The 26,167-nt window shown below is 43.0% G+C and overlaps 1 protein-coding gene across 5 annotated transcripts in view; it reads right to left on the bottom strand.

Moving 5' to 3' along the window:
* Window positions 1-26,167, bottom strand: part of bcar1 (BCAR1 scaffold protein, Cas family member) — a 250,812-nt gene that overhangs the window by 17,658 nt on the left and 206,987 nt on the right. For all 5 annotated transcript variants that reach the window (XM_072547423.1, XM_072547424.1, XM_072547422.1 and 2 more), the window contains exons 3-5: window positions 4,116-4,292; window positions 2,986-3,108; window positions 1-97 (exon numbers count right to left, since the gene is read on the bottom strand). The exon at window positions 1-97 is cut by the window's left edge and continues 1,163 nt beyond it. In XM_072547423.1, the coding sequence (XP_072403524.1) occupies window positions 1-97; window positions 2,986-3,108; window positions 4,116-4,292 (397 nt within the window). The remainder of the gene's footprint in view (window positions 98-2,985; window positions 3,109-4,115; window positions 4,293-26,167) is intronic.

The raw sequence follows: 26,167 nt of genomic DNA on the forward strand, positions 1-26,167 counted from the left end.
TGGTCCTGTGGGAAAACCTCAGTGGAATGTCATACGTATCTTCAGAGACTGGCCCATCTGGGACATCCTTACTCACAGATGGGGGAACATCATAGACCTGTGTTTAAGAAAAGGAAAACGTTCAACCTTTGAGAAAGGTACTGAGCTACATTTTCCAACGTTCAAATTAATATCAGCGATTGTGAACACACGAGCATCAGTGAGGCCCAAGAGTGAGGGCACTGTCCTTCCACAGTGGGAGGTTAATAGGGTTGGCTATTTGTGTACTGCAGTGTCCCAGGAACATTGGTTTTCCTTCCCTGAAGGACATCAGTGCATCTGAAAGGCCTTTATGCCAATGAACAGTGATTACAGGACACCAGAGGCTAGTTCCTAATTCCAAATTTTATTGAATTTAAATTCCTCCAGTTGCCATGGTGAGATGTGAACCTGTGGAAACTTATCCTTCAGATTAAGCATCAGTTATATTAATTATTTGAATAGCCCTCTATAAATATAATCATCAAACACTAAGACCACACTGGTGCTGTTTTATTGCAGAGATAGGCTACAGGTTCAGGGCCTACTGTAGCACCAGGGTGGAGCTTTGCACTTTCCTGCAGGTGAGCGATTGAGAAAGATTTCCACCCTTGACCACTCCAGTGGCTGTTAAAGCAGAGGCCTGTGTCTCAAGCTTCAAACCCCTCTCTCCATGTGGAGTACAGGACATGGTTGAAAGTGAGCGCTCATTCTCATCCACCTTCCTCTCATTCATTTCACCTTCATTAGAATTTGCGGGATATTGTTAAACTAGAAAAAGTGCTGAAAAGATTTACTAGTATGCTACCAGGATTGAAAGGTTTGAGTTATAAGGAGAGGCTGGAGAGGCTGGGACTTTTCTCCCTGAGGCACAGGAGACTCGGGGTGACCTTACAGAGGTCTATAAAATCATGCGGGGCATTGAGAAGGTAGATAGCGAACACTATTTCCTCACGGTAAGGGAGTCTAAAAATAGAAGGCATAGGTTTAAGGAGAGAGAGGAGAGATACAAAAAGGTCCAGAGGGGCCATTTTTTTCACACAGAGGGTGGTGAGTCTGAAACAGTCTGCCAGAGGTAGTGGTGGAAGAGAGTACAATTTCCTCATTTAAGAAACATTTAGACAGGTATACAGATGGGATAGGTATGGAGGGATATGGACCAAACATAGGCAATTGGGATGAGTTTAATTAGGAAAACTGAGCCGCATGGACAAGTTGGGCCAAAGGGCCTGTTGTTTCCATGCTGTAGAGCTCTCTGACACTATAACCAACACTAAAAAAAATTCCAGCTTAAAATGATAATCAGGTTTTGAGATTTCTATCTGTTTATGGGACTGTTCCAACTTGCATTAAACTTGCAGAAAGGTTACATCCAGCAAACTCAATTTCTGCGATAAACCAGTGGAAGCGATTTGCTCAATTCTAGTTTAGACTGGGACGTTCTTCTGGACACCCCAGCCCCTCCCCCATGGACATGGAGGATGTTGCAAGGAATCTTACCCTAGACAGCCTGCCATTGCTATCTCAGGTGTTCTTGGAACTACAGTTACAGAAAGCTAAGAATAGGTCAGAGGTCAAGCTACTGGCTTCCTGTCCACTCAGGAAACAAAACAGGTCAAAAGGAGCACAGAGTCTGGGAGAACTGGGAATCCAGACCTGGAATGTGCTCCGATTTCATCTCAGAGAATTCTGTCTGACCAGGGAGTATTCAACCATGTGCCTCTCTATGATGTGGGTAGAGGAAAGGCTTGTTAAAACAGAAGGCTGGATGAGAGGCTTGAAGGAAGATAGAGTTTGCTTTAAATATTTGTTCTCTAATTATGAAATAAAACTACATTATCTTTTATATTTGCTGTTATTTCACCAGTCCAGAGACCAGCCTTTGATAGCTTGGGAAAGGCACATGGTATTACACGTTAGAGGAGATTATTCTGTTCCTGTACCAACGGGTTCACAGTTACATCTCCCAGCATCACATTCTCCCTTGATTAGACACTGGGCAGCCAAGATAAACTGATCCTAAAGGATCTGGGGAAACATATAGGAGCGCTTAACAATGTTGAAGCCAACAGAAAATTTCATATAGACTGAAAACTCCATAACATTATCACTTAACAATAATCATCACAGCAAATCACAGAATAATGGAGATGGCAAATTAGAGAAATGAGACATTATTGCAATTCATTCCAGTTAAAACAAAGAAGGGACAGTCAGCTATAAAATGAGAGAGTTGCTCGGTATGCCAGAAGTGCATTAAGTGGAAGCATAAAGTGCCAAGTGATTTGGGTAAAATAGGTTTAGATTAGATTAGATTCCCTATAGGGTGGAAACAGGCCCTTAGGCCCAACAAGTCCACATCAACCCTCCGAAGAGTAACCCACCCAGACCCATTCCCCTACTCCCTACTAATGCACCTATCACTCTGGGAAATTTAACATGGCCAATTCACTTGACCTGCACATCTTTGGATTGTGGGAAGAAACCCACGCAGACACGGGGAGAATGTGCAAACTCCATGCAGGCTGGAATCGAACCCGGGTCCCTGGCGCTGCTAGGCAGCAGTGCTAACCACTGAGCCACCGTGCCATCCTTTAAAATGCTTCCTTTCCCTTTCTTTGGATGTCTCACTCCTGTTCCTTTTAGCCCCAATAGAGATATGAACACAGAAACAGGTTGTTTGGTTTAACTGGCACATATTGTGCGTTTCCACTTCCCTCTCTGACCTGTAAGTATGGCTGGTGTCAGATTGTGAAGTTCACCCATAGCTTCATGGACTTCATCAAGATGTTGCTCCTTGAACAAGCTGCATAAATCTGCCTGGAAGATGCTAATTCTTCTGCCACGAAATGTCACGCTCTCTCCTGGAACAATCTGGTCAGCCAGATAGACCATTCTAACCCCAGTCTCCCAACTCCCCAGCACTGCAGTCACCACAGACATTCCCGAAGACAAGTGCATACTCACCATTTGTTGAGAATGGATCTGGTGTTGTAGATTCATTTCAACACTGGGGGGCACATCATAGATTTCCTGTGATTTATCTCTGCTGTTTGGACCCTTCATTGCCATGGGAGGTGTATCATAAACCTGACGGAAAAAAGCAGGGATAACAATGTTGATTTGTTGCCTCCAACAACTATTAATCTCCTACAACTGATGTTGGTGTTTGAAAAATGTTCCTCTGCAAATTTTATCCAGAAAGTATCAGTGACCATTTCCTTTTACTTATCACAGTGGAACCAATAAATATGTACAAAAGCATCCATTATGATATTCCCCAGACACACGACTATGGCTTCATGCCCAATCTCCCATTGAAGCTGATGAAAATCTTTGAAGAATTGCACATATTCATAACCCCCTCTGAATACCAAACCTCCACTGACCTTCAGTGTGCCTCATACATTTTTCTGCTCTCTCCTTGCATCTTGTATTTTGCGACACGGTTTTATTTTGTACAGAACTTCAAGGCAGATTATAAATGATTGTAATCAAGAGAAAAGAGCCCTGAATTAAAAGGGGCATTGTCAACACAAGCATTTTGTTTTCCTTTGGGAAAGAATAACCATGCATTTTTGTTACCACATAATATGGCATAATATTTAAATAACGACAAAATATTTAACCATGGTTTATGTTGGAGTTGGGATGCATGTTCTATTCCTGCTCGACTTGTCTTGTCATTAGGGTGTGTGACAGTAATCAAAAGGTTTTGCTATTTATTTATGAGGACTATACTCCTTTAATAGTCATTAAATTAAGAAAACCTTTCCATTTATCTTGTTGCCGTTTGTGGGGGCTTTTTCTGCTCACAGGCTGACACACTTTCTTCCAACAGTAAGTACATTTCAAAAATAGTTAATGGCTGCAATCCAGTTTGTGACTTACTGAGGTTTTGAAAGGTGGCACATAAATGCAAGTCGTTCTTTTCTTCAAATGAAATGTTTATCTGTATATATATTTGAAGTGAGATTTCAAAGCATTCTTTAAATTCCAGAAGAACAGTTTTCATTTGAAATGATTTTCTGGTTTTCAGACACAGTAGCAATAAACTGGTGTCTTTCTTTTTATTAAATGCCAAAACCATTCCCCACCTCTTGCCCATACTGATTGCTAGAAGATTCCATTCCCCCTCGAGTTGGAGGCACGTCGTAAATCTCCTGCAAAGTGGCCGGAGGAGGATTGCGTGATGGTAGGACGTCATATTCATCTTGTTCCATCTGTGCTGTGTCATAAACATAGACTCTTCCAACGCGTGTTGGAAGGACAACCTGAAAGAAGGTGAGAGTGCAATTGTAAATCAGTTCATAGCTTCAACATGATTCAGCCTTGGTGGTGTGTCGGCGTTTGGTTAATTAAGAGACATAGTCCAAATTCTCTGACGCACTCTTGGATGGCTGTCTGCCATCTGATCTCTATCAACATACATTCTTCAAAGGATGGTTCCACCTGAACGGTTATTGGGAACAGCCACAGTGAGATAGAGGGCTAAATGCCAGAGATCAATGAATCAGAACATCAAATAGCACTGACTATGTAAATCTGGAACGTCACAAGTGTAATTCTAACAATTGGAACACAGTTGCTTAGTCTTCTTAGCCGCCAATTCTGAACGTGTGTTCCAATTCCAGATTAGATTTGTCACATATTATTATACAACAAGCAGAACATAGCCACACAAACTTCGGATAGCAAAGTGTCAGAATTTAACATGTTAATGGAGCACATCCTTCAAAGCAATAGTACACGCAAGTTAATTCACTTCTGCCATGATCTCTCCTCTCAACAAGACAACACGATGTTACCAAGCAACACCTCACACGTATCTGAGTTTGTGAGAGAGAGGTTTCCTATAGGTTGTGTGTTATGTCAGCAGAACTGCCAGGAGCAAGCTAGTGGTTTAATGCCGACCCATGGGACATTACTAGCAGGATCCCTGAGTAGACACTGAGAAAAGCAATTAATTTTCTCCTTTCAGTTTTAATAATCATTCCTAGTTTTTTTTGCGCACTAAGAACCCAGAGTCTGTAACCGTTGTTCACCATCAAGGCTCTAGCCCAAAGCCATACTGAGGCAATACTGCATTGGTCTGAAGATACCGAGGTTTGGATGAGACACTGAAATGTGATCCCATCTGCCCTCTTCGGGTAACCCTATTTCAGACAGAAGTGGAGGTGTTCTCCCCAGGGCCTCGGTCAGTCTCGTCTCCTTTAAATAGCAACAAATTGCCCACGCAGATCAGGACATTTGCCCATCAGCATTCAGTTTAAGGTCACGTTAAACTGGCACAGCTCTCCAGGTCAAGGCTGCCATTTCACTCAAGCTTTACTGCATCGTGAATGAGCTACAGGTACAGGCTTTGTGCACTTGAACTATGTCAGGCTGTGCCTGTGTGTGCTATTTTTACTTGAATTATCTGACTGTCCTTGAACAGCAATGGTGGCACAGCTGGTGCACACACAGAAATGATACTGAATGATACTCTATGATACAGAATCAAGAGCGGGAATGAAAACAAGCTCCCAGGTGATACTCAATACACTGCTGTCATTTTATATCTACATCCCAGCAGGGTCAGGCAGTGGCAATGTCACTGGACTAGTAATCCAGAACACCAGGTTAATGTTCTGGGGAGAAAGTGAGGACTGCAGATGCTGGAGATCAGAGCTGAAAATGTGTTGCTGGAAAAGCGCAGCAGGTCAGGCAGCATCCAAGGAACAGGAGAATCGACGTTTCGGGCATAAGCCCGTCTTCAGGAATGTTCTGGGGGGATGGATTCAAATCCCACTATAGTCAAGATTAGAGTGGTGCTGGAAATGCGCAGCAGGTCAGGCAGCATCTGAGGAGCAGGAATTCTGATGAAGGGTAAAAACAATAACTGCAGATGCTGAAAACCAAATACTGGATTAGTGGTGCTGGAAGAGCACAGCAGTTCAGGCAGCATCCAACGAGCAGCGAATCGACGTTTCGGGCAAAAGCCCTTCATGAGGAATAGTGATCGTATAACCACTGTTGATTGTTCTAACGTCCCACTTGACTCGCTAATGCTCTTTAGGGAGTAAATCTGCTATCCTTAGCTGGTCTAGCCTACACTTTACTGCAGGTCAACAGCAATCTTAAATACCCCCTGAGCAACTGGGCAATAAAATCTTGCCTAGTCTGCAGCTCCAAACAGTACATGCATGAATTAAATGATAATTTCAAAAGTGGATCTTCACCCATATCCTTTCCTCTCGAGGAAACTGCAGGGTTTTTTTTAAAACTAGAGTTTTATTTAACAAGTAAAAGCAGTTCTTTGTGTCTCAGAGTACATAGGGTGAACTGAGTGGTTATGTTTCTGAAATACTTGCTTGAAATTATGAATGAAGAGGTGAGCTCAAGTAGCAGTTTAAATAACTAAATTCAGCTTCAAAAACATATTGGGAATAGTACAATTAATAAAGTGATCATGAAAGTAGTAGATTGTCATTATAACACCAACTAACGCTCTTTAGGAAAACTCTTGTCCCTTTTCCAGTCTGATCTACACAATGTGTAATCTCTGGTCTAGACCTCATGACCTGACCTGGAGTATTCATGGAATGCTGGGATACTGGCAGACCCAGGTTCATGTCCCCACAGTCCAGGCTGCTAACAATCAAGGGCTCACTTAAATGCAGGGTCCCCAAAATATGGAGAAACACAGTCCAAAGGATGCTTTCCATAAACCAATGTTCAAGGTGTTTCACTTCCAAAGCAGACCCAGATTCAGAGTGCAGGTTTCAGACTGGGGAAGGTGCGAGAATAACAAAACATCAAGTAGGCCAAGATTCTCTGATAAAGCGGGCAGCTATTAGTTAGAGCAACATGCAAATGGGCAACGTAAGTCTTTACTTCTACAGCAACAGTGTAAGGAGGGGAAACACATCCTACAGATGAAGTTGACAGTGCATTCATGTAACAGTGTGTATACTCAACAACATTCAGAAGTCAGGAAACTCAGTCTCAGTCAGGTAACTCAATTTCGGACTCAGACCTCTATTTGGTAAACTGGGGTTCACTGGTAGCGCTTACTGCTCTGACCAGGTCATGGGTTTACGGCCCATAACACAGAGTTAAGTATTAAATCAAGGGTGGTGTTCACATGCTGTGCTGAAGGACAGCCAAACTGACAAACTTGCTATCTTTAGGAAAAGACACAAAAGCAAGTTTGTCTGGATCAAAAAATCCCAAAACACTATCCAAAGAAAGTCAGTCATCCTTTCCATAATGTCCTCACCAATGCTAATTCCACAAGCAACATCACCAAGATAAACTTCTCATTGTCACACTGTGGAAACTTGCAATGCATGGCTTAGCTGCTGTGCTTCCTACATTATAGTAGTGACTCCAGTTCAGATTAATTCTGTTGCCTGTTAAATGCTTCATAGCAGCCTAAGGTTATGAAAAACACTAGACAGATACAAGCCTTTTACAGTGAATAGGCGCTACCATTGACATTCATGCACAGTTCCAGCCTCAATATTCACTAAGATCCTGACACCTAGAGACATTGCAAACTAAGCAAAATGAAAACGTCCCAGAACAGCAGAGAACAACATATTTAATGAGGGCTGGTCTGAATTAACACATTACAGTAAATCTGAGGCTGAAGGAGTAAAAACAGATAGCCCCTGACCAAAACTCAAAACCCACTGAGAAGATCTCATCTGGGGACTGTAAACTCTTGAGGTACTGTGGGATACTGGCTGCTGCCTGACAAATTAAAGCTCATATTAAACTAAGTCCTTTGGCACAGACAGGGGAAAAGAAAAGCAAGGTATTCAGAAGTAGACTTGCTCTCCTGGCTCACCAATTAATTTTATACAGTCCCTCACCTCCCAGATTAATTATGTTCAGTCACTTACTGTTCCAAAAATAAGACTGGGTTTTAGCTTCCCTGGACCCCTCTGGTACTCAGATATAACCCGCTGCGACTCGGCAAAATGAGAACTAACTGCAGAAACTGTGCTGTCTGCCAGAAAACTTGGTAACGAGCTAAAGCGTGCACGACGCAGGTTAAAGTGGGGTTGTGAAACAGCAACATTACAGCAAATGTGTAACAGAAACGGTTCGGGTGGGAAGGGAAAGGAAAGGAAACAAATGTATTCGAACCTCCAATAGCTGCACGGAGGTGAGAAGGGCTGGGATTTCCAGAATCACCTGGCTATGAGAATTGGACAAAGACAAAGAGAGTCCATCCAAATTTAACAGGCAGTAATTTTGACAATCTCCATAAGGGCCAATAACTCCTCATGGATTTTGGATTTTCCAAAGTTCACTGGGCCTGGATATCCAAGAACTATGGATGGAGGAACAGGAATTCTTGTCCCAATATCCGGGAATTCAGCGGCAGATTCAAACCACTAAATATGCCGGAGGAAAGATCACAGAAGCCCTTCACAGGAGGCTCCCAAGCACTGAGGATGTCACCTAGACAGGGGACGAAACGTCAGCAACACTAATTCCCAGCTCGGCAAACAGAACCACAACAATTCAGAATTATGTTCCTGCTTCTGGAAGGTCGGCTTCCTCTTGCAAAAGAAGAAAAGTCGACACTATTAAGGGATCAGGAAGTTGTCCCAATGATAAACTGCCCTGCTGTGTGTCTAACTGGTTCGTACGGATCACGAAGGTCTCAAGCTCAGTTTTAGCCTGTGGTGAATGGAGTGGTCTTGGGTGTCAGTGGTATCGATGGTCAATTCATTTCCCTGCTCTATCTGCGTAGGCACACACGTTTAATTGCCTCGAATACCTGCCCAAGTTCCTTTCAAAATCATTCATCATCTCCATTTCCAGCACACGTGCGGACAACATTCCCTGGGATGTTTCTCGCTGCCGTGTGGATCTCTGAAGACCGTGCATGAAGCAGCTTAAGGAAATGGAAGCCGTGTGTCGGCTCACTGACTGACGAGAGTTGAGTTTCCCAGTGACAGCACGGTCCAGCAGCTTGGATGGAACATTGAGTGCAGGCAACAAATCCCAGGGTATTACCACTCACTGCATAAAAAACTGCTTTTCCTCACTTCCCCTTTATGTATCTCTTTGTTTAAAAAAAAAACCCTTCTTTCATGGGATGTAGAAGATTTTGGTAATACCAGCATTTATTACCCAGGCCCTGACTGCCCTTGAGAAAGTGTCAGTAAGCCACCCTCCACACAAGGGAGGGACTTCCAGGATTTTGACCCCATGACAGTCAAGGAATGGCAATATCTTTCCAAGACAGGATGGCATATGACTTGAAAGAGACTTTGTAGCTGGTGATGTTTACATGCATCTGCTGCCCTTGCCCTTCTAGAGGGTAGAGGTCACGGCTTAACCAAAAGGTACTGTTGAAGAAGCCGCAGTGAGTTGCTGCAGAGTGGCTTGTGATTGATACACGCTGCTGGCAATGTGCAGGAATGGTGGAGAATGTTAATATTTCAGCTGGAGGACGTGGTGCCAACCCAGCGAGCTACTTAGCCCTGGATGGTGGTGTCAAGCTACTTGAATGATGCTGGAACTGCACCCATCCAGGGGAGTGGGGAGTATTCTGTCACACTCCTGACAGGTGCCTTGTCAATAGTTGGTGGGTGGGCTTCAGTGAGTCAGGGGCTGCGTTAGTGCAGAATTCCTAGCCAGTGACCTGTGACCCCTTCTCCTCCTCCTACCATCACAAAAGGGACTAGTCTTTATTTACAGGTCATATTCTTAACCTGATATAATCTAAGTTCCCTGATCAAAAAATCACCACTCAATTTCTTTTGGTCTAAAGAGAGTAACTCCAGCTTCTCAAACCAAACTTTGCAAATCCCTGAAACTATTCCACCTCTTCACCATGTCATGGAGTCTCACATCCTTCCAGTGACATGAACCAGACACAACTAGTGTCAGGCTATGGTATAAAATAAGGGGTGGTAAGTGGCTCCAGTGACTATGATAGAGTACAACACAATCCTTGGAATACAGTATTACCTCTCTGCCTTCATGGAATTCCGTCTTCAGGGAGTGAGCAACATTCTGGCGTTTAAGCGTAACAACTTTCATAAACAAGTCATGGTGGCATGGTGTCTCAGTGGTTAGCACTGCTACCTCACAGTGCCAGGGATCTGGGTTCGATTCCACCCTTGGATGGCTGTCTGTGTGGAATTGGCACGTTCTACCAACGTCTGTGGGTGTCTCCACCCAGTGCTCCAGTTTCCTCCCGCAGTCCAAAGATGTGCAGGTTAGGTGGATTGGTCATCCATGTTAGTATCCAGGGATGTGTAGGCTAGGTATTCCGGTTATGGGTAATGTGGAGTTACAGGGATAGGGTAGCAAGTGGGTCTGGATAGGATGGTCTGAGGGTCAGTGCAGACTCAACGGGCCGAATGCCCTCCGTCTACACTGTAGGGATTCTATTATTCTATATATATCACCCAAGACAAACCTCGATCTGCTACTGTGTGAAAGTTGTTGAGAATAAGATTGCTGTGATCAAATTTGACACTTGACAAGACTTTAGGTTGCCAGGTGAAGCATGGTTATTTGAACCAGGTACTGAAGAGCACCCATTACCTGGAAAATCAGATGCAAAATATAAAATAGGCACTCTGAACTGGATGAAGGGTTTTCTTTTATTCGTTTGTGGGACATGGGCATAGCTGGCTGGCGGTGGTGGTGGAGCTGCCTTCTTGAACCGCTACAGTCCACCTGCTGTGGATTGACCCACAATGCCAATAGGGAGGGAATTCCAGGATTTTGACCCAACAACAGTGAAGGAACGGCTATATATTTCCATGTCAGGATGGTGAATGGCTTGGAGGGGAACTTGAAGGTGGTGGTGTTGCCATGGATCTGATGCCCTTTTCCTTGTAGGGGGAAGTGGTTGTGGGTTTGGAAGGTGATATCTAAGGATTTTTGGTAAGTATCTGCAGTGCATCGTGTAGCTAGGACACATTGCTGCTACAGGTATACAACAGGGAAACAAAAACATCAAAAAGTGACTGTTTCTGTGTCTCCCTGACTAACTTTAAACCCTTTTCAAAAAAACTATCGGCACTCTTTTTTTTAAGAAATCAATATCACCGTATGAGCCAACAAAACGGAACCTCTTTCTGAGCACATCATCACAGCAGAGTGAGTGAATTACTTGACAGGTTGATTTTCAGACATCTAAATCGTGCTCAGCGATAGTCTCCCAGAAAATCCCACAGACGACATGTGTTCCTCTCAGCTATTTATAGATCCAAGGAATGGCTAAAATTCTCATAAGAAAAATAGTAACATACTGAGTCAATTTTATTGCTTCCTGGCATCACTGATGCAGCTTGAGAGAGAGGCCAGATTAGGGGGCTGTGAAAGATATTTTGAAGGCTAAGGATTTTTTCAAGTTTTTGTCCTGTTTGATTCATGAGGGGTTGAAGGATGAACATGTCAGGAATGAAAAATCTGGCATCGGAGAGATTGATTTTATTGTGACCACAATGGGGAATGATAGGTTGCCATGGATACAATGTGACGGAATGCTAAGACTGGAGCTGAAGCCTGGCGATTTATGTCCCATCAGTCAAGCGCTGAGACACTTAAATTAGGGAGCTAAGTCATAAAACCGAGGTCACACCCTCTGGATGACATTACTGAATATGTTTTGATGCGTAAGAATAATGAAAACGCCAACCTGCTTTATCAAAGAGCAGGAGAATCGACGTTTCGGGCATAAGCCCTTCTTCAGGGATGAAGAAGGGCTTATGCCCAAAACGTCAATTCTCCTGTTCCTTTGATGCTGCCTGACCTGCTGCACTTTTCCAGCAACACATTTTTAAGCTCTAATCTCCAGCATCTGCAGTCCTCACTTTCTCCTGCTTTATCAATGAACCTTCTACGTTCCGAAGAAAATAATAAGTCCAGACGTAGGTCTTGAGCTTTACTGACCAGCCCTGGTTTCCTGAGGCAGAGGCAATAAGTCCCCTTCAACACTGCAGCCCATGGGCAGCCACTCTCACAATGCAGTTGTTAGGTAGGGTCGACTGGGATTTAACTCTGTGATAATGAGTGCCCAAAGGCATTCTGATTTACACTCCCTTCAGTCTCGCTATCCCCCAACTCCCACCCTCCCCAACACATGTCCCACTTCTCCCAGCATCAGTCTGATTAAAATATTTATTTTATTCCACCCTGTAAAAGGAGAATTTTGTAACCTGAAGGAACAACTGCTTCAGCTCCGGCACCTCTCCCCCTGTTGTGATTTGTCCCAATTAGAGCTGCTATGACTGACCCACATAATCGATCAGTTAATAACATCCCCAATACAAGATTGGGTCTTCCCTATAAAGGAAGGCCACTGTCAACATGAAACACCACCATTGGGAGATTTCCAGAAAGTTACTGGAGGATATTGCAGGAGAAGAACATTAATAAAAATGATGCTGACACTCCATTGTAGCACTAAGGGATACTGTGCTGCTGGAGTGCTGTCTTTCTGACAAAACTTAATCCAAAAACCTGGTCTGTTCTCTGTTGTCAATGTGAAAGATTCCACAGCACTGTTTCAAAGAGACACTACATTTCCTGTCCTGGTCAATATTATCCCTCACAGCATCATTAAAACAGACCATTGCTACATTGCAGCTTACTGTGGGGACCTTACTAAGAGCCTAATTCATTGCCTGATTCCAACAGTGACCATAATTCAAAAGTACTTGCATGTGTTTTATGTCCCAAGATTACGCAAGACTCTATCTACTGTAAATGCAAATTCTTTCTTCAATGGACAGGTACATTGGAGGACACGGCCAGTCTTGGTCTGCACTGCTGTATCTCCTACTATTTCGATCAGTATTCCTGTGCAGTTATGGAGCCATACAGTTATACAGCACAGAAACTGACCCTTTGGTCCAACTAGCCCATGCCTACCAACTATCCTAAACCGACCCAGTCCCATTTGCCAACATTCAGCCCATATCCCACTAAGCCCTTCCTATTCATATACCCATCTTGTTGTCTTTTAATGTTGTAATTGTATCAGCCTCCACCACTTCCTCTGCCAGCTCATTCCATATACGCACCACCCTCTGCATGAAAAGGTTGTCCCATAGGTCCCTTTTAAATCTTTCCTCTCTCACCCTAAACCTATGCCCTCTAACCAGATACGTTTTCATGGCAAGCCTACATTTTCATGGCTGCCCCAGCTGATGCAAGCTTCCAGGTTCATTTAATTAATTCAATTTAAATTCACCGGCTGCCCGAATAGATGTTGAATGCATACCTCCAGAACATCAGTTCAATAGCATAACCCATGATGCCTTTGTCCCCTTAACTGCTGCAATTGGGCAGATTGTGGCCAGCTAAAGGGTTAATTGTATCCTCAACAACAAGTCAACTGCAGATTTATAAGCTTTTGCTTAGTATGAAATTCACTGGAACAGGTAAATTGATTGAATCATGGCGTTGCACATTTTTTTTTGCCTGAACTGCATTATACAACATCAATTTAGCCAACATGTTCATATACACCAGAAACACCTTCCTTTCTAAAATAAAAGGTAACAAAAGTTTGAATAAAGACGAATTGGATTTGTTTTATCTGTAAACTCTGACACAGTTTACCAATAATGAGCCTATTGTCTTCTGCAGCTATTAGAAATCAATAGGGTTTTGTTAAATACCGGGACACTGTGACCCGATCAGTACTTTTAATCTTTGTGCTGGGCTACAAAACCACACTGTGTTCTCTTTGTCCTTGTTGATGTAACTTAATGATTGAAGCTGAAATGATTGAACTCTTGACATATTGGCAGCACGGCTTGGTGTGGACTGTTAAATCACATAATAAATCTCTTCCTTTTCTGAGAAGGCACATTGGAGGATGGGCTGAGTATTTAGCTGATCGGCCAGAAACCTATGCATCATGAATTCTCAGACTCTGCTCTTCAGTTCATGCACATTAAAGTAAGCATAAAGAATGGCCCATTATTAAAATCAGAGCAAACTTCAGTTGTTTTTAAAAAATAATGCACTTTAAAAACACAGGAAAGCCTTGATTTGAAATACAATTCCATTATGCAATGTTTTACTGTAATGACGAGTTGGGAGGTAAGATTTCAAATCCAAACCAGACTAATTCCAATCTAATCTTCTTAGATTTTCTTCAAAGATCCTTCTTCAGACCAACTCAATAGTCCAGACGGATCTGTTGCCTTTTATTTGTAATTACAAAGGGCAACAGTCTTCAAGAAAAAGTAGACATGAGTAAGCAGGTGAGTAGATCACTTTAGTCAGAAGTGAGCTATTTCTGGAGTATGGAAACCAGACAAACATTCCTAGAGTTTTAGAAATGTTTTGCTGGATGAAGTTCAGAAGTTGGAAGAATTGTGCACAATCACCATTGGTGTATTTAAATATTTACGGGTGAATCTTAATGATTTTCCGGCTGTGAGTTGTGTTGAGTTTATCTCAATTAGGGATTCCCACTTGGGGCCTAGTGAAATTTCTTGCCTTCCCTACACCTGTGGCATCCTCATGTCCGAGGCAGGAGATGCCCCTGTGGTGACAGCGATCGGGGACTTCACCCAGAGGCACAGGGTGGAGCAGGAGCAGCACACAGGGGTGTGGGAAGCAACAGCCTTCATTGCCCTGAAGCTGCAGGGATTGGGGAGCCTATAGGTCTATAGGTCCTGAATTGTGCATGGGTCTGTGTGTCTTTCCCTGTGAGGCCTTTACATCAGAATCTTATAATGCTCTCCACCGCAGGTCGAATCACATCTCCTGCTGAATGGTCACAGCCATCTCCTCCCCCTAACGCAGACTTTCGACAGGGAATACACTTCAGCCAGCTGATTCCAGCCTTCCCCACTACATATCGGAGACTGCCCAAATACCTACAGCCCCTTCCTGACAGCCCTACCCCCACTGACCTCCCAAGGTCCCCTCTATGAGCCTGCTCCCCTTTCCCCCAACCCCCTCCCCCAAAGCCCCTGGCACCGGAGGTTGATTGTATCAGGTGCGTTAAATATCTGCACCCTTCCTGATCGTGGACAAACTCCCCCTCCTGCTGTGTAACCCCCCACTTTCTGACCATGCTTTACCATCTCCCATTGAACGTATAGTTACTCCCTACACCCCAGACTGAAGCCTGCCATATTCTGAAGAATAACTTATCAAGTCTCCTTCCCTATGCCTTTGATCCCCCCCAACCTGTCCACTCCCCCTCCTGGTTTCTGTGCATCGACTGACTGGCATCCTCAAGTGACCTAACCACACAAAACCCCAGACTGACACCTCGTTGCTTCCCCATATGCAATCGCCATACCCACCTCCCCCCCTCCAAGAGTGTCTGTGTTGGAGCCACAGGCCAGACCGGGACTCAGTCCCCAAACTGCAGAGGCACTGACTGCCCCTGCCTGGGATAACCCTAACCCTGGTCAATACTTGGGACTGGTATGGGAGGGTGCCCTTGACCACCTGTGCCAGAAGTTCACTTAACCGATGGGTGCCTCCATGGAGGTCAGTGAAAGCTACTCCTTAACTACACTGTTGCTGCCTGCGCAGTGTGCCCTCTGGATTAGCCGCTGGGATATGGAGTAGGGTGGAGATTGATGTAGCAAACTGCTTTACAGAAAAGAGTGTGTGGTCCCTACACTGAGGACAGCTGACCAGCAAGGTACACTGCCTGGTGAGGGAATGCTCTGATTGGTGTGGCAAGGCAATTCATGGCACAAATGATGTGAGTAAGCAAGCTGACACTGAGCCAGCATATGAACAGACGAACCGCAGCCTGGTCCAATCTTGGAGCAACCTGCCAATGCATCAGAAGCCTGTGCTTCCGTAAGGCTCTGCAAGTGTGTCAGAGAGATGCCTGGGTAATCGTGGGGAGGTTGGCAATGAGGCGTAACAGCAGCTAGTGCCCATGGATCATGCCCCAAGAAGCTACACGGTCATATACAAAATGGAGGTAGATTAGAACAAGGGGCAAGCTGAAGACATCAGGTACCCCTGTCACACACTCTCTATTTGTGCACTGTTTGGAACCATTGGTAAGAAATGAAGCAGAATATTAATAACATGAAGTCGCCCGTTAACAAAGCATTTAATGAGCAAAAATACCCCTTCATTGACAATTCGCAGCTGCCTCGCAAGGAACATGCCTCATTGCTTTTGAAAGGTGGAAATGACAGAGTGGGATGCTAGGAGAAAGTGAGAACTGCAGATGCTGGAGATCAGAGCTTAAAAACGTGTTGCTGGAAAAGCGCAGTAGGTCAGGCAGAATCAAAGGAACAGGAGAGTGGACGTTTCGGGCATAAGCCCTTCTTCAGGAATGAGGACCCACCATTGAGATAAGCCTCAAAAGGACTTCCCATCCAACACTGCCACCCATCCCCCATAACCTACCACACCTAACCTCCTGTAAGACTGCACCCATAACATTTACTGTTAACATTCACTTCAGGAACAGTCACACATAGACATGAGGATTTATCAGAGGATTGTTTCAATTCACCTGAAGAGGAACGACATGCAGATCTCATCCATTTTGTCTACATGAATTATATTACATCATAAAGCCTTCCATGCATTTCTATGAAGAACAGGATTTGCATTCAATAACAGGAAGCTGCTGAGAACAAAGAACCCTTCCTAATTTAAACCCAGTGTCACTTCAACAATTCGAGCAATGCCCAACACTACAGCTTGGACACCTCACGCTTCTGAAATCATTTTTAGATTGTGACTCTGTTTCATCTGCATTGGAGTTTCACATATACAAACCTCAGAATATGGGAGAACTACTAAAGCCATATGGAATGCTGTCTTTATAAATACAGACACAGAGCACAAAATGCAAAGGTCATGCCAAACATTGATAAATAACTAGTGAGGCCTCAGATGCAAAGCAGTGTCCAAGTCCAGGCACCAGTCTTTAGGAGGGGTTTTCCTTCCTTTAGTCTATCACGGGATGTGGGCATCGCTAGGCCTGGCTGGCATTTGTTGTCCATCCCACACTGCCCTTGAGAAGGAGCTGGCGAGTTGCCCTCCTAAACCACTGCAATCCATGTGGTGGAGTGCTGTTAGCGAGGGAGTGCCAGTATTCTGACCCAACACCACTGAAGGAATAGGAATATATTTACAAATCAGGATGGAGTTCAGCTTGGAGGGGAACTTGCAGGTGATGGTGTTCCTATGCACCTGCTGTTCCCCATCCCCATGGTGATAGAGGTTGTGGGTTTGACAGGTACTATTGAAGGATCTTTGGTGTGGTGGTGCAGTGCATCTTGTGCCGCAGTCAGGGATGGAGGGAGTTGTGTTGGATAGTAGCAAGCTTCTTCAGTGTTGTCCAGACAAGTGGACAGCACTCTATGATATTGCTGACATGTGCCTTGTAGACGGTGGACAGTTTTTCAGGAGTCAGCATGTGAGTTAGTCTTTGCAGAACACGTAGCCACTGTATTTTATGACTGTTGCAATTCATATTTTTGTCAACAGTAACTCCTAGGATATTAATGATAGGGGTTTCAGCTCGGGAAATGGCCATTGTCTGTCAAGGGATGATGGTTACATTCCCTTATGCTGGAGATCATCATTGCTTAGCATCTGTGCAGCATGAATCTTACTTGTCATTCATCAGCCCAAAGCTGAATGTTGATCAAAATTTGCTGCATGTAGACACAGAGAGGTGTGATATCGATGGGGTAGCGAATGGCGCTGAACACTGTACAATCTAGTGGGCTGTAGAACGGCATTGATAATACTGGGTCAGTCACTCAGGAGGAAGGACCTCGAGGGACAAAACGATCCTGTGTGAAGGAGACTTTTGTTGAAAAGAGTTCACAAAGTGAGTGCTGATCCTATACAAAGTGAGCCGGGAGAATGAATAATGGGAAACAAGGAGAGAGCAGATGAGCTGAACTGTTTATGTCTGTTATCACAATTTAGGATCCAAGGAAGGTCCCAGGAGCAGCAATTTATCAGGAAATGGAAAGGAACAAACAACGCAGGACAACTGCAACCACCAGAGATCTCCCATTTTCTCTACCTTGGAAAGGGACTGAAGACAGCTGAGTCACCATGTACATTCCTGCTTAGTCAGCATTTAAGATCCAGGACCTTATGCTCCAACTCTAATACTCGTCTTACAACTGTCATACTATATATCACCCACAAACCAGTCATTAACACTCATACCCCTATAAATCACACACTGCAATTTGATACCAGTGGAATTCCTAGACACTTTCTCCTTACCTCAGGCTATCTCAACATGGTGACAATGCTCTCATACAAGCTGTTAACCCATCTGTATATTACACTCAGTCTGGAATCAGCGTGGTTTTTAAAGCAGCTTCTTTTCCAACTAGTTTGAACATTTGCGAGTGAAATTGCTGACTTTAATCTTTCAGAAGGAGAAATCACAAACAGCAGATTTCAACAGATTATTATATTGGACAGTCAAATCAGGCTCAAAACGTTAACTCTGTTTCTTTCTCCACAGTTACTGCCAGACCCAAGTTTCTGCAGCATTTCCCCTTTTTTAATCTCAGATCTCCAGCATTGACAGTATTTTGCTTTGGTTGTTACATTGTTCATTGAAGTTGAAAATGAGGCTCTTATAAACAGCTGAAGGTGAGTGTAAGACCATGAAGTTTACAGAAATGAATAGAAGCCCTGCCCTTGAACTTATCACCACCACAGTGTCATCACTACACAAGTGACACCATTTGAAGAGGATTGATTAAAAAAAAGGAACAATTTTGACGGCTAAAATGGCCAGATTTTGATAAATGCAATATGCCAAATGAAGTACACTGCATGTAGGCTGCGTGTTAAGATTTTCAGCATGACTTATAGAGGGATTGCCTCAGCCCTGCACTATATTGATAGCCATTATTTACAGATTGAAGCAATCATCAGCAAGACCACTTAGCAACACAACAAATTGCATTACAATGACAAACAAGGTTGTAAACACTGACCCTCAACAGCCAAACTGACAGCTCACTGCCACCTGGGTATTTTGTCAAGCTTAAATATCCCTGCAGTAGTCCAATCCCAAAGCAGACCTCGTGTCATTGCTGTCTTGTAGAATAATGACCAGGCGATAGTCAGGGTACTCGAAGGCACACTGCTACAACCACTGCGGTACAACGATTAACTTAAGTTCCACTGCTGCCTGTTACCTTTCTAAAGCGCAGAATACCTGTATTAACTTTTCCAGATTCCCCAATACGAGACTTATTTTTCAACCGAAATATATATTTGTCAAGCACTTTTAATTCACTGAGAATCCCCAGGATGCTTTACAGGAGCATCAAACAAAACTCGATACTGTGCCACATAAGGAGATATTAGGGTGATGTCAGTCATACCTCTTTAATAATGTCACTTGTGTAATGCTGACGTTGTAGTGGTGATAAGCTCAAGGCCAGGGCTTATATTCATTTCTCTATGCCTCATGGTCTTACACTTTTCCCCTTCAGCTGTTGTCAGAATGTTATTTTCAACTTCAATGAACAATGTAACAATAAAAGTAAAATACTGTCAATGCTGGAGATAGCCTGCACATTGCAGAGAACAATACAGAAGACACTCAGAAATGGCTGTAGGTGTCCTCAGTTATCCGAACAGTTAACGTTCGGATTTCTTCAGTATTTCAATACAATGGTGTGAGGTTTTATGGTGTCCAGCTGAGATCACAGCCCCACTGGATTGCAGACTTTCCCGCTGCTCAAATCTATCGACATTGCAAAAAGGAAATCTTTGAGCTGAGATGGATAGTTGCTGGTGAAGATTGTCTGAAATAGGTGTGACATATGTAACTGGCTCTGCACAGGCTTAAAAATGGCACTCTACTAATAACAAAACAAAGGGCTTTTTAATTTGAATACTTTTAGATTCTAGTTTCCTCTCATGAGCAACAATATATAAAACAATTTTTTGGGGGGAGGGAGGTGGGGAAAGAGGACAGAGTTAGCAGCACCATCTTAACTCAAAAAAACTTTTTAACAAATTAGAGAATAAAAATAAGCCACCTAAAAAAAAAGGCACAATCCAAAGTGTACATGCAGCTAGTGGACATTTATGGTTCATATGCTCACTTGTTTCTCTGCTGATAAGTTTAAGTACCTAGCCAATCCAGAATGTTACATTCAAATAATGTGTGCATTCAAACCAGACACAGGAGTACAAATGCAAAACAAACTCAAAAACAAAATATTTAAATTTAGCCTAGCATTAATTTGTTGGCTTCCTTCCTGAATACATAGTTGGTTCTCCCATCTAAGCTATGGCAAACCCATCAGGAAGGAAGACAATCAACATCACCTCTAATTGATCTGAAAAAAAAGTAAAGGAATACAGAAGACCCCAAGGGAAGGAAACACCCTGCTTCCTAAAACCGTCAGGCGCATCTTGAATATGCAAGCTGTACAAATCCAAAAATAATTGCCTCTCATATCTCTCAAACACAGTCGTTAATAGGAGCCTCACCCAGTCGTTAATAGTGCATTTGTGCCAGACATTCCAATTTGTCAGAATACAGTCCCTCAGCAAACAGCATTTCTGATCAAAATATTCTTCACTTTGCTTTGGGATTATAAACTGAGGTCAGGAAAAGTATTTCCCGCAGAACCGATGCTTCCTACTCCAACCTCACAACTACAAGTCTTTATTTTCAGCATCTCGAAAAGTTTTCAGTGGAATATTTCTTATTTAACGTGTAGAAGCCCACATGACTGGCTTATTTAGTCTGGTCTAAATAACGTTTTGTCATCCCCAGACATTCAGAAAAACATGACCAATCTCTCCAGAGAATAAACAGCATTTGTTTCTTTGACACAATGACAAATGTGCATTAAGGAATGGGTGAGGCTGATATTGATGACTGTGTTAGGGAGATATGAGAGGTAATTATTTTTGGATTGTCTGTCTTAAGAGCGGGCTGACAGTTTTAGGAAGTAGGGTGTTTCCTCCTCTTTAAGACTTGTACAAAAACACATACATATTTGTATCTCAATTAATCAATACAAGTTGCTTAGCTGAATGCAGCAAAATACTAAATTACTCTCAGACACAACTTAGGCCCTTTGTTGCCAATATTGCACAAAAGGTGTTTGTGGAGGGAGAAACTGAGCTCTGGGTGACGAGAAAGCAAATCTCATTTTAACTTTAACTCACAAAAGTTTCTAACTGCAATACAGATAACAACTGGAAAACCAAGCATGGTTATTTCATACTGTGACTTGATTAAAAGAAAAAGGTTACACAGTAAACAGCCATGTTTGGGATTGGAAATGAAGTTCAACCTCCCACACAACTCAGTGATTTTACCGAGTAACTCCTACTACCTTCAGAATGGACATGCTCTGGTTATGATGAACGCCATGTACTGAATTTAATGCGGACAGCAGTTCACTAGTTCCCAGATTTCCTGTATTAGATGGAGGAAATTCCCCTAGCAGTTTCAGTCCTGACTAATGCACATAAGTATGTGAAGGACAAGTAAGGGCACTGTTAGGTCAGGACGCGATCAGATTCAATTGTGACGCCCTCTCAAGTCAAATATCCTCACCGTCACAGCTCATTTTTTGGAAAGACATCCATTATAAAGTAATCTTGAGAAGCGGCAGGAGAAAGAAGAAATCCTGACAGAAAAACATGCAGTAAAATTCATAATTGCTGCCACCAATCGATCTCAGTACTGTGCATTAGAAAGTGCACAGTTTGCTCCCACTGTATGCTTTGAGGATGAGGGCATAGCCCTTGCATGAAACAAAGCACAACAGCAATTCTAGACCACACTGGCACAGAAACAAAACATCTGAGGTAGAACAGTTCTAACAGATTATACTGTTTCTGACTATTCTGGATTTAATCCGAGATTGTCAGAAATTAATCCACAGAAATTGTTTAAATGCATCAGATTCCATGACCCTTCACTGCCCAGAGAGCACAGCTAATCCTGGTCTGTGCTGAGTCGGTTGAAATCAGCTGACCCCACAGTGAAACACTACAATTGGCCTCAGTCTTCTTCTACTGAATGCGTTTTGCTTAGAAAGTGTACTCTTGGAGATATTGGACAAAACCCAATTCACCCTTTGGACGCTGCACTGGAACGAGGCCAAACATTGCTGTCAAGCATCACCTCTGTGGTAGGCACAACCCACGCTACAGTTCTGCAACGAGTCATCAAGTTTAAAGGACGGAGGTGAAATGATTGATTAAAATCAAAAGCCAAAAGTTATGTTTCAAGGATCTGTAGGTAAAGTAACAGTTGGCTTGGAATTTGGAATGTACACTTGAATTAATTCCAGTTATAATAGAACAGGACAAAGTCCAAATATTCATTTTTATTAAATTATATTCAGTGAAAGCCATTTCTGATATCCTACTGTGGCTCCAACTCCAGGAGCATGACACCATCCAGGACAAAGCAACCCGCTTGACTGGTTCTACATCCACAAGCACCCACTCTCTCCTCCACCGACACTCAATAGCAGCAGTGTGTACAACTTACAAAATGCCCACAGTAAGTCATCAAGGCTTCTTGGGCAACACCATCCAAACCCACGACCACAATAATCTATTAGGACAAGAGCAGCAAACACACGGGAATAAAAACCTCTTGCTTATTCCCCTTCTAGTCACTCACCATCCTGCCACTCTTTCAGTGCCACTGGGTCAAAAACCTTCAACTCCCATCTGAACAACTTTGTGGTGTATCTACAGCAGGTGAACAGCAGTGATTCAAGAAGGCAGCTCATCACAACGTTCTCAAGGGCAGTTCAAGTTAGGCAATAAATGCTGGCCAGCTAGCAATGCCCGCATCTCAAGAATGGAAAACCAAAATAGGATAAAAAAGGTAAGAAGGTGTAAATATATTTTAATGTGAGAGAACAATTGATTATTGTTTCTGAGGAAGGGTCACTGGACCCAATACATTAACCCAGCTTTCTCTTCACAGATGCTGCCAGACCTGCCGAGTTCTTCCAATGATTTCTATTTTTGATTCCAATTTCCAGAATCAAAACCTTTCGTTTTTTTTATTATTTTAAGGTTGTGAATAATACAGTGCCCTATGTTGTGATTGGCAGTGTTGTAAATTTAACACTTCTTCAAGTTGGACGGGGCAACAAACACAATTATCTATCTAGTGACACTGAAAGACATTCTAGTAGCCCGTGGATGTTACCCCTGGTACTTTAATAGTTTTACCATCTGCCAAAGATGCTTCAGACTGAAGTTAATGTGTCTACTCCCTTCAAAACGAAGACCTAAATTTCCAATTCTTTACACAAATATTATTCTTTATTTGACAGTGCTCAAATGTTGACACAGATTGTATGTACAATACAAAAAAGTGACTACATTCCAAAATTACCTAGTCGGCTGTAATGCACTTTAGGACGTCCTGAGCTTGTGAAAGATCTTATTAGAAAACCTGAAAATTTCTAAAAGCAACTCTTGCACATGTTCCCTCTTGTATATGTATCATGACCAGCAGTTTCTACTGCCACTGCACTTAAAAATGGTACACAAAAGGAACAACTAATGCCTTTTAGCCAATGTCTGAGTTAGTGAGAATTATGATAGAAGAAAGAAAATACAACGTTGCACCACTAATTGCTGGAACAAAGAAGCAATTAATTTAAATCAGCTCGATTTGTACCTCATTGACTGATTTTTCAGGAGTCTCATGTTCAGTTGGCGTCCTTTGGCTGCAAAGAGCAAATTAGATCATTTGTGACAAATTTGAAACTTCCAGGTACAACTTGTGAAAGGTCATCTGGTGCTGAAATAGTTAAAACATCCTTGAGAAAAACGCCCCAACTGCACAAAGTGGCTTCTCAGTATAAACCGTAGGCTTTTGGTTGCATCTTGTGTCATTTGTTTCGGTTGTCTTAGCAACGGAATAGCACTTTAATTTGTCCTTCTGAAGGAAGATGCCGTAGAGGAGAGCAGTGGGGACCTTATTTCACTGCAGGCAGCATCTGTGCACTACCACAAACCTGACCGACCACCACAAGTAGTCTTTGTGGCCTGCTGATAGGAGAACAACTGCTTTTGTATTCACTCAGACATTACAAAATGGTGTTCAGAATGCAAATTCATTTTTTTTCCACCCTGCATCCTAATAACTAATGTTTTGCTTCCAACCAGTTTCAGGATGGTTTTCTGGGGATTGGAAGTTCTCAGCAGTGTTCAGATCTGTACAAGTTAATCAGCCTCAGGTACAGGGTGAGCAACAATGATCGTCGATGCAGGTTCAGCATAAACGAGCAGACGAGTCATATTCAGCAAACGGCTGGGTGAAGCCTGTAATTTAAAATAAGCAAACTACAAACCCAAAATGGCTCAGCCTAATATTCTTCTTTAATCAGCAATACTTGCGCAGATCTATTCAGACAAACATTACATCCCTTCGATGACACGGACACGAGAACTCTGCTTTTCTGAATTCACGCTGCATCATTGGTCTCCCACATGAACGAGTAAAGTACACTCCAAATGCCGAAACACAAGACCATAAGATATAGGAGCAGAATCAGGCCATTTGGCCCATTGTGTCTGCTCTACCATTCTCGATCTCATTCTCCCTTCTCCCCATATCCCTTGATCCCCTTACCAATCAAGAACCTAGCTACCTCTGTCTTAAATTAATACACACAATGACTCGGCCCCCATAGTGTTTTTCAGTAATGTGTTCCACAGATTCACCGCCGTCTGGCCAAAGAAATTCCTCATTACAGTTCTAAAGGGTCATCCTTTCGCTTGGCGGCTGTACCCTCAGGTCCTAGTCTCCCCATGTCCACACTACCCATGCCTCTCACTATTCTCTAAGTACCAACGAAATCCCCCTTCAAATTTAACTCCATTGAGTACAGACCCATAGTCCTCACTATCTCTTCATTTGAGAAGTCCTTCATCCCCAGGATCACTCTTATAAACCTTCTCTCCACCCCCTCCAAAGCCAGCACATCCTTCCTTAGATGCAGGCCCAAAATTGCTCTCATGTAGTTCACAAGGGAGCAAACTGCAGCCTATAAGACATGGTCATGGCTGTTGAGAAAGTGATTGAAGATAGAAGTGAATATTCTTGCCCTTGTATTACCTGTTGTACATGCAGCTAAACAAAATCAGTACTCACCAGGTTTGTTCCCAGACTTCTCGCGTGGGGATCGAGAAAGACCTGCTTGGTCTAGTGTGGTACAGGAATACCTCTTATCAGGCTAAATAGAAAGATCTCATGTAGTTAACCAGTTACAGTTTACTGTATCAGTAACTACTAGTGAATGGTCTCTCGGTCCTCAGGCGTTAACTAGAATGGACAGTTGACTATCGGAAGTTGAGATGGGTCCCAGTCTTCGAGAGTTGAGACAGTCACCTGGCTAACCTTGCTCCCAGGAGTTAGGGGAAGGTGCAAAGGTTGCCTATTTTGACTTGTCCTGTACCATGAGCAAAAGGAATACTGCCATTGACATGCTGTAAGCACCAATTACCATAAAAATATTACACTGCCTAACTAGGATGTTCCTGATATTCTTGAGTTGAGTAGCCAAGATATGTGGTACAGACGCCAGTAAGATCAAAAAGATCAAACAGAAGATGAGATACAACAAGGAACAGCGCTTAGCTACCTTTGGTTGTAGAAGACCGAAGATTGTGCACAGATGGGAAGCAGAAATAAGGAGAAGTGGAGAAAACGTGCTCGAGTTGGAAGCTTTATGGTGAGTTCAGTGAGGAGGTCGGAACCTGCCGAATAACATACTCACGGTTTGGGAGGAACAAGAGGAAAATTCAAACCAGTGAAGTTGGCCATACCTTCCAAAAGATTAATAAATAGATTTAATATCACAGATGCCCTGTTGCTAGGTTACAGCGTGTATGGCCCACAATTGCTGTGATGTCAAGTGACTAAATAAAATTAAACATTAATTGGACTTTAACATGGATAAATGTGAAGTGATGCACTTTAGTAGGAAAAGGAGAAACATCTCACCCGAAATCTCAGAAAAGAAGGAGCACTGGGACGTTGGGATACAGCTAAAGAAATCATGAAAAGCACGACGCTACATCAGCAAAGCTGTTTAAAATACTATCAGCACACTGGGATTTATTTCTACGGGTAAGTAATTCAAAACAAGTGAAGTTGTGTTAAACTAGAATGGGAATTGGGTCA

Source organism: Chiloscyllium punctatum, chromosome 26 (genome assembly GCF_047496795.1).
Source record: "Chiloscyllium punctatum isolate Juve2018m chromosome 26, sChiPun1.3, whole genome shotgun sequence".
Lineage (NCBI taxonomy): Eukaryota > Metazoa > Chordata > Chondrichthyes > Orectolobiformes > Hemiscylliidae > Chiloscyllium > Chiloscyllium punctatum.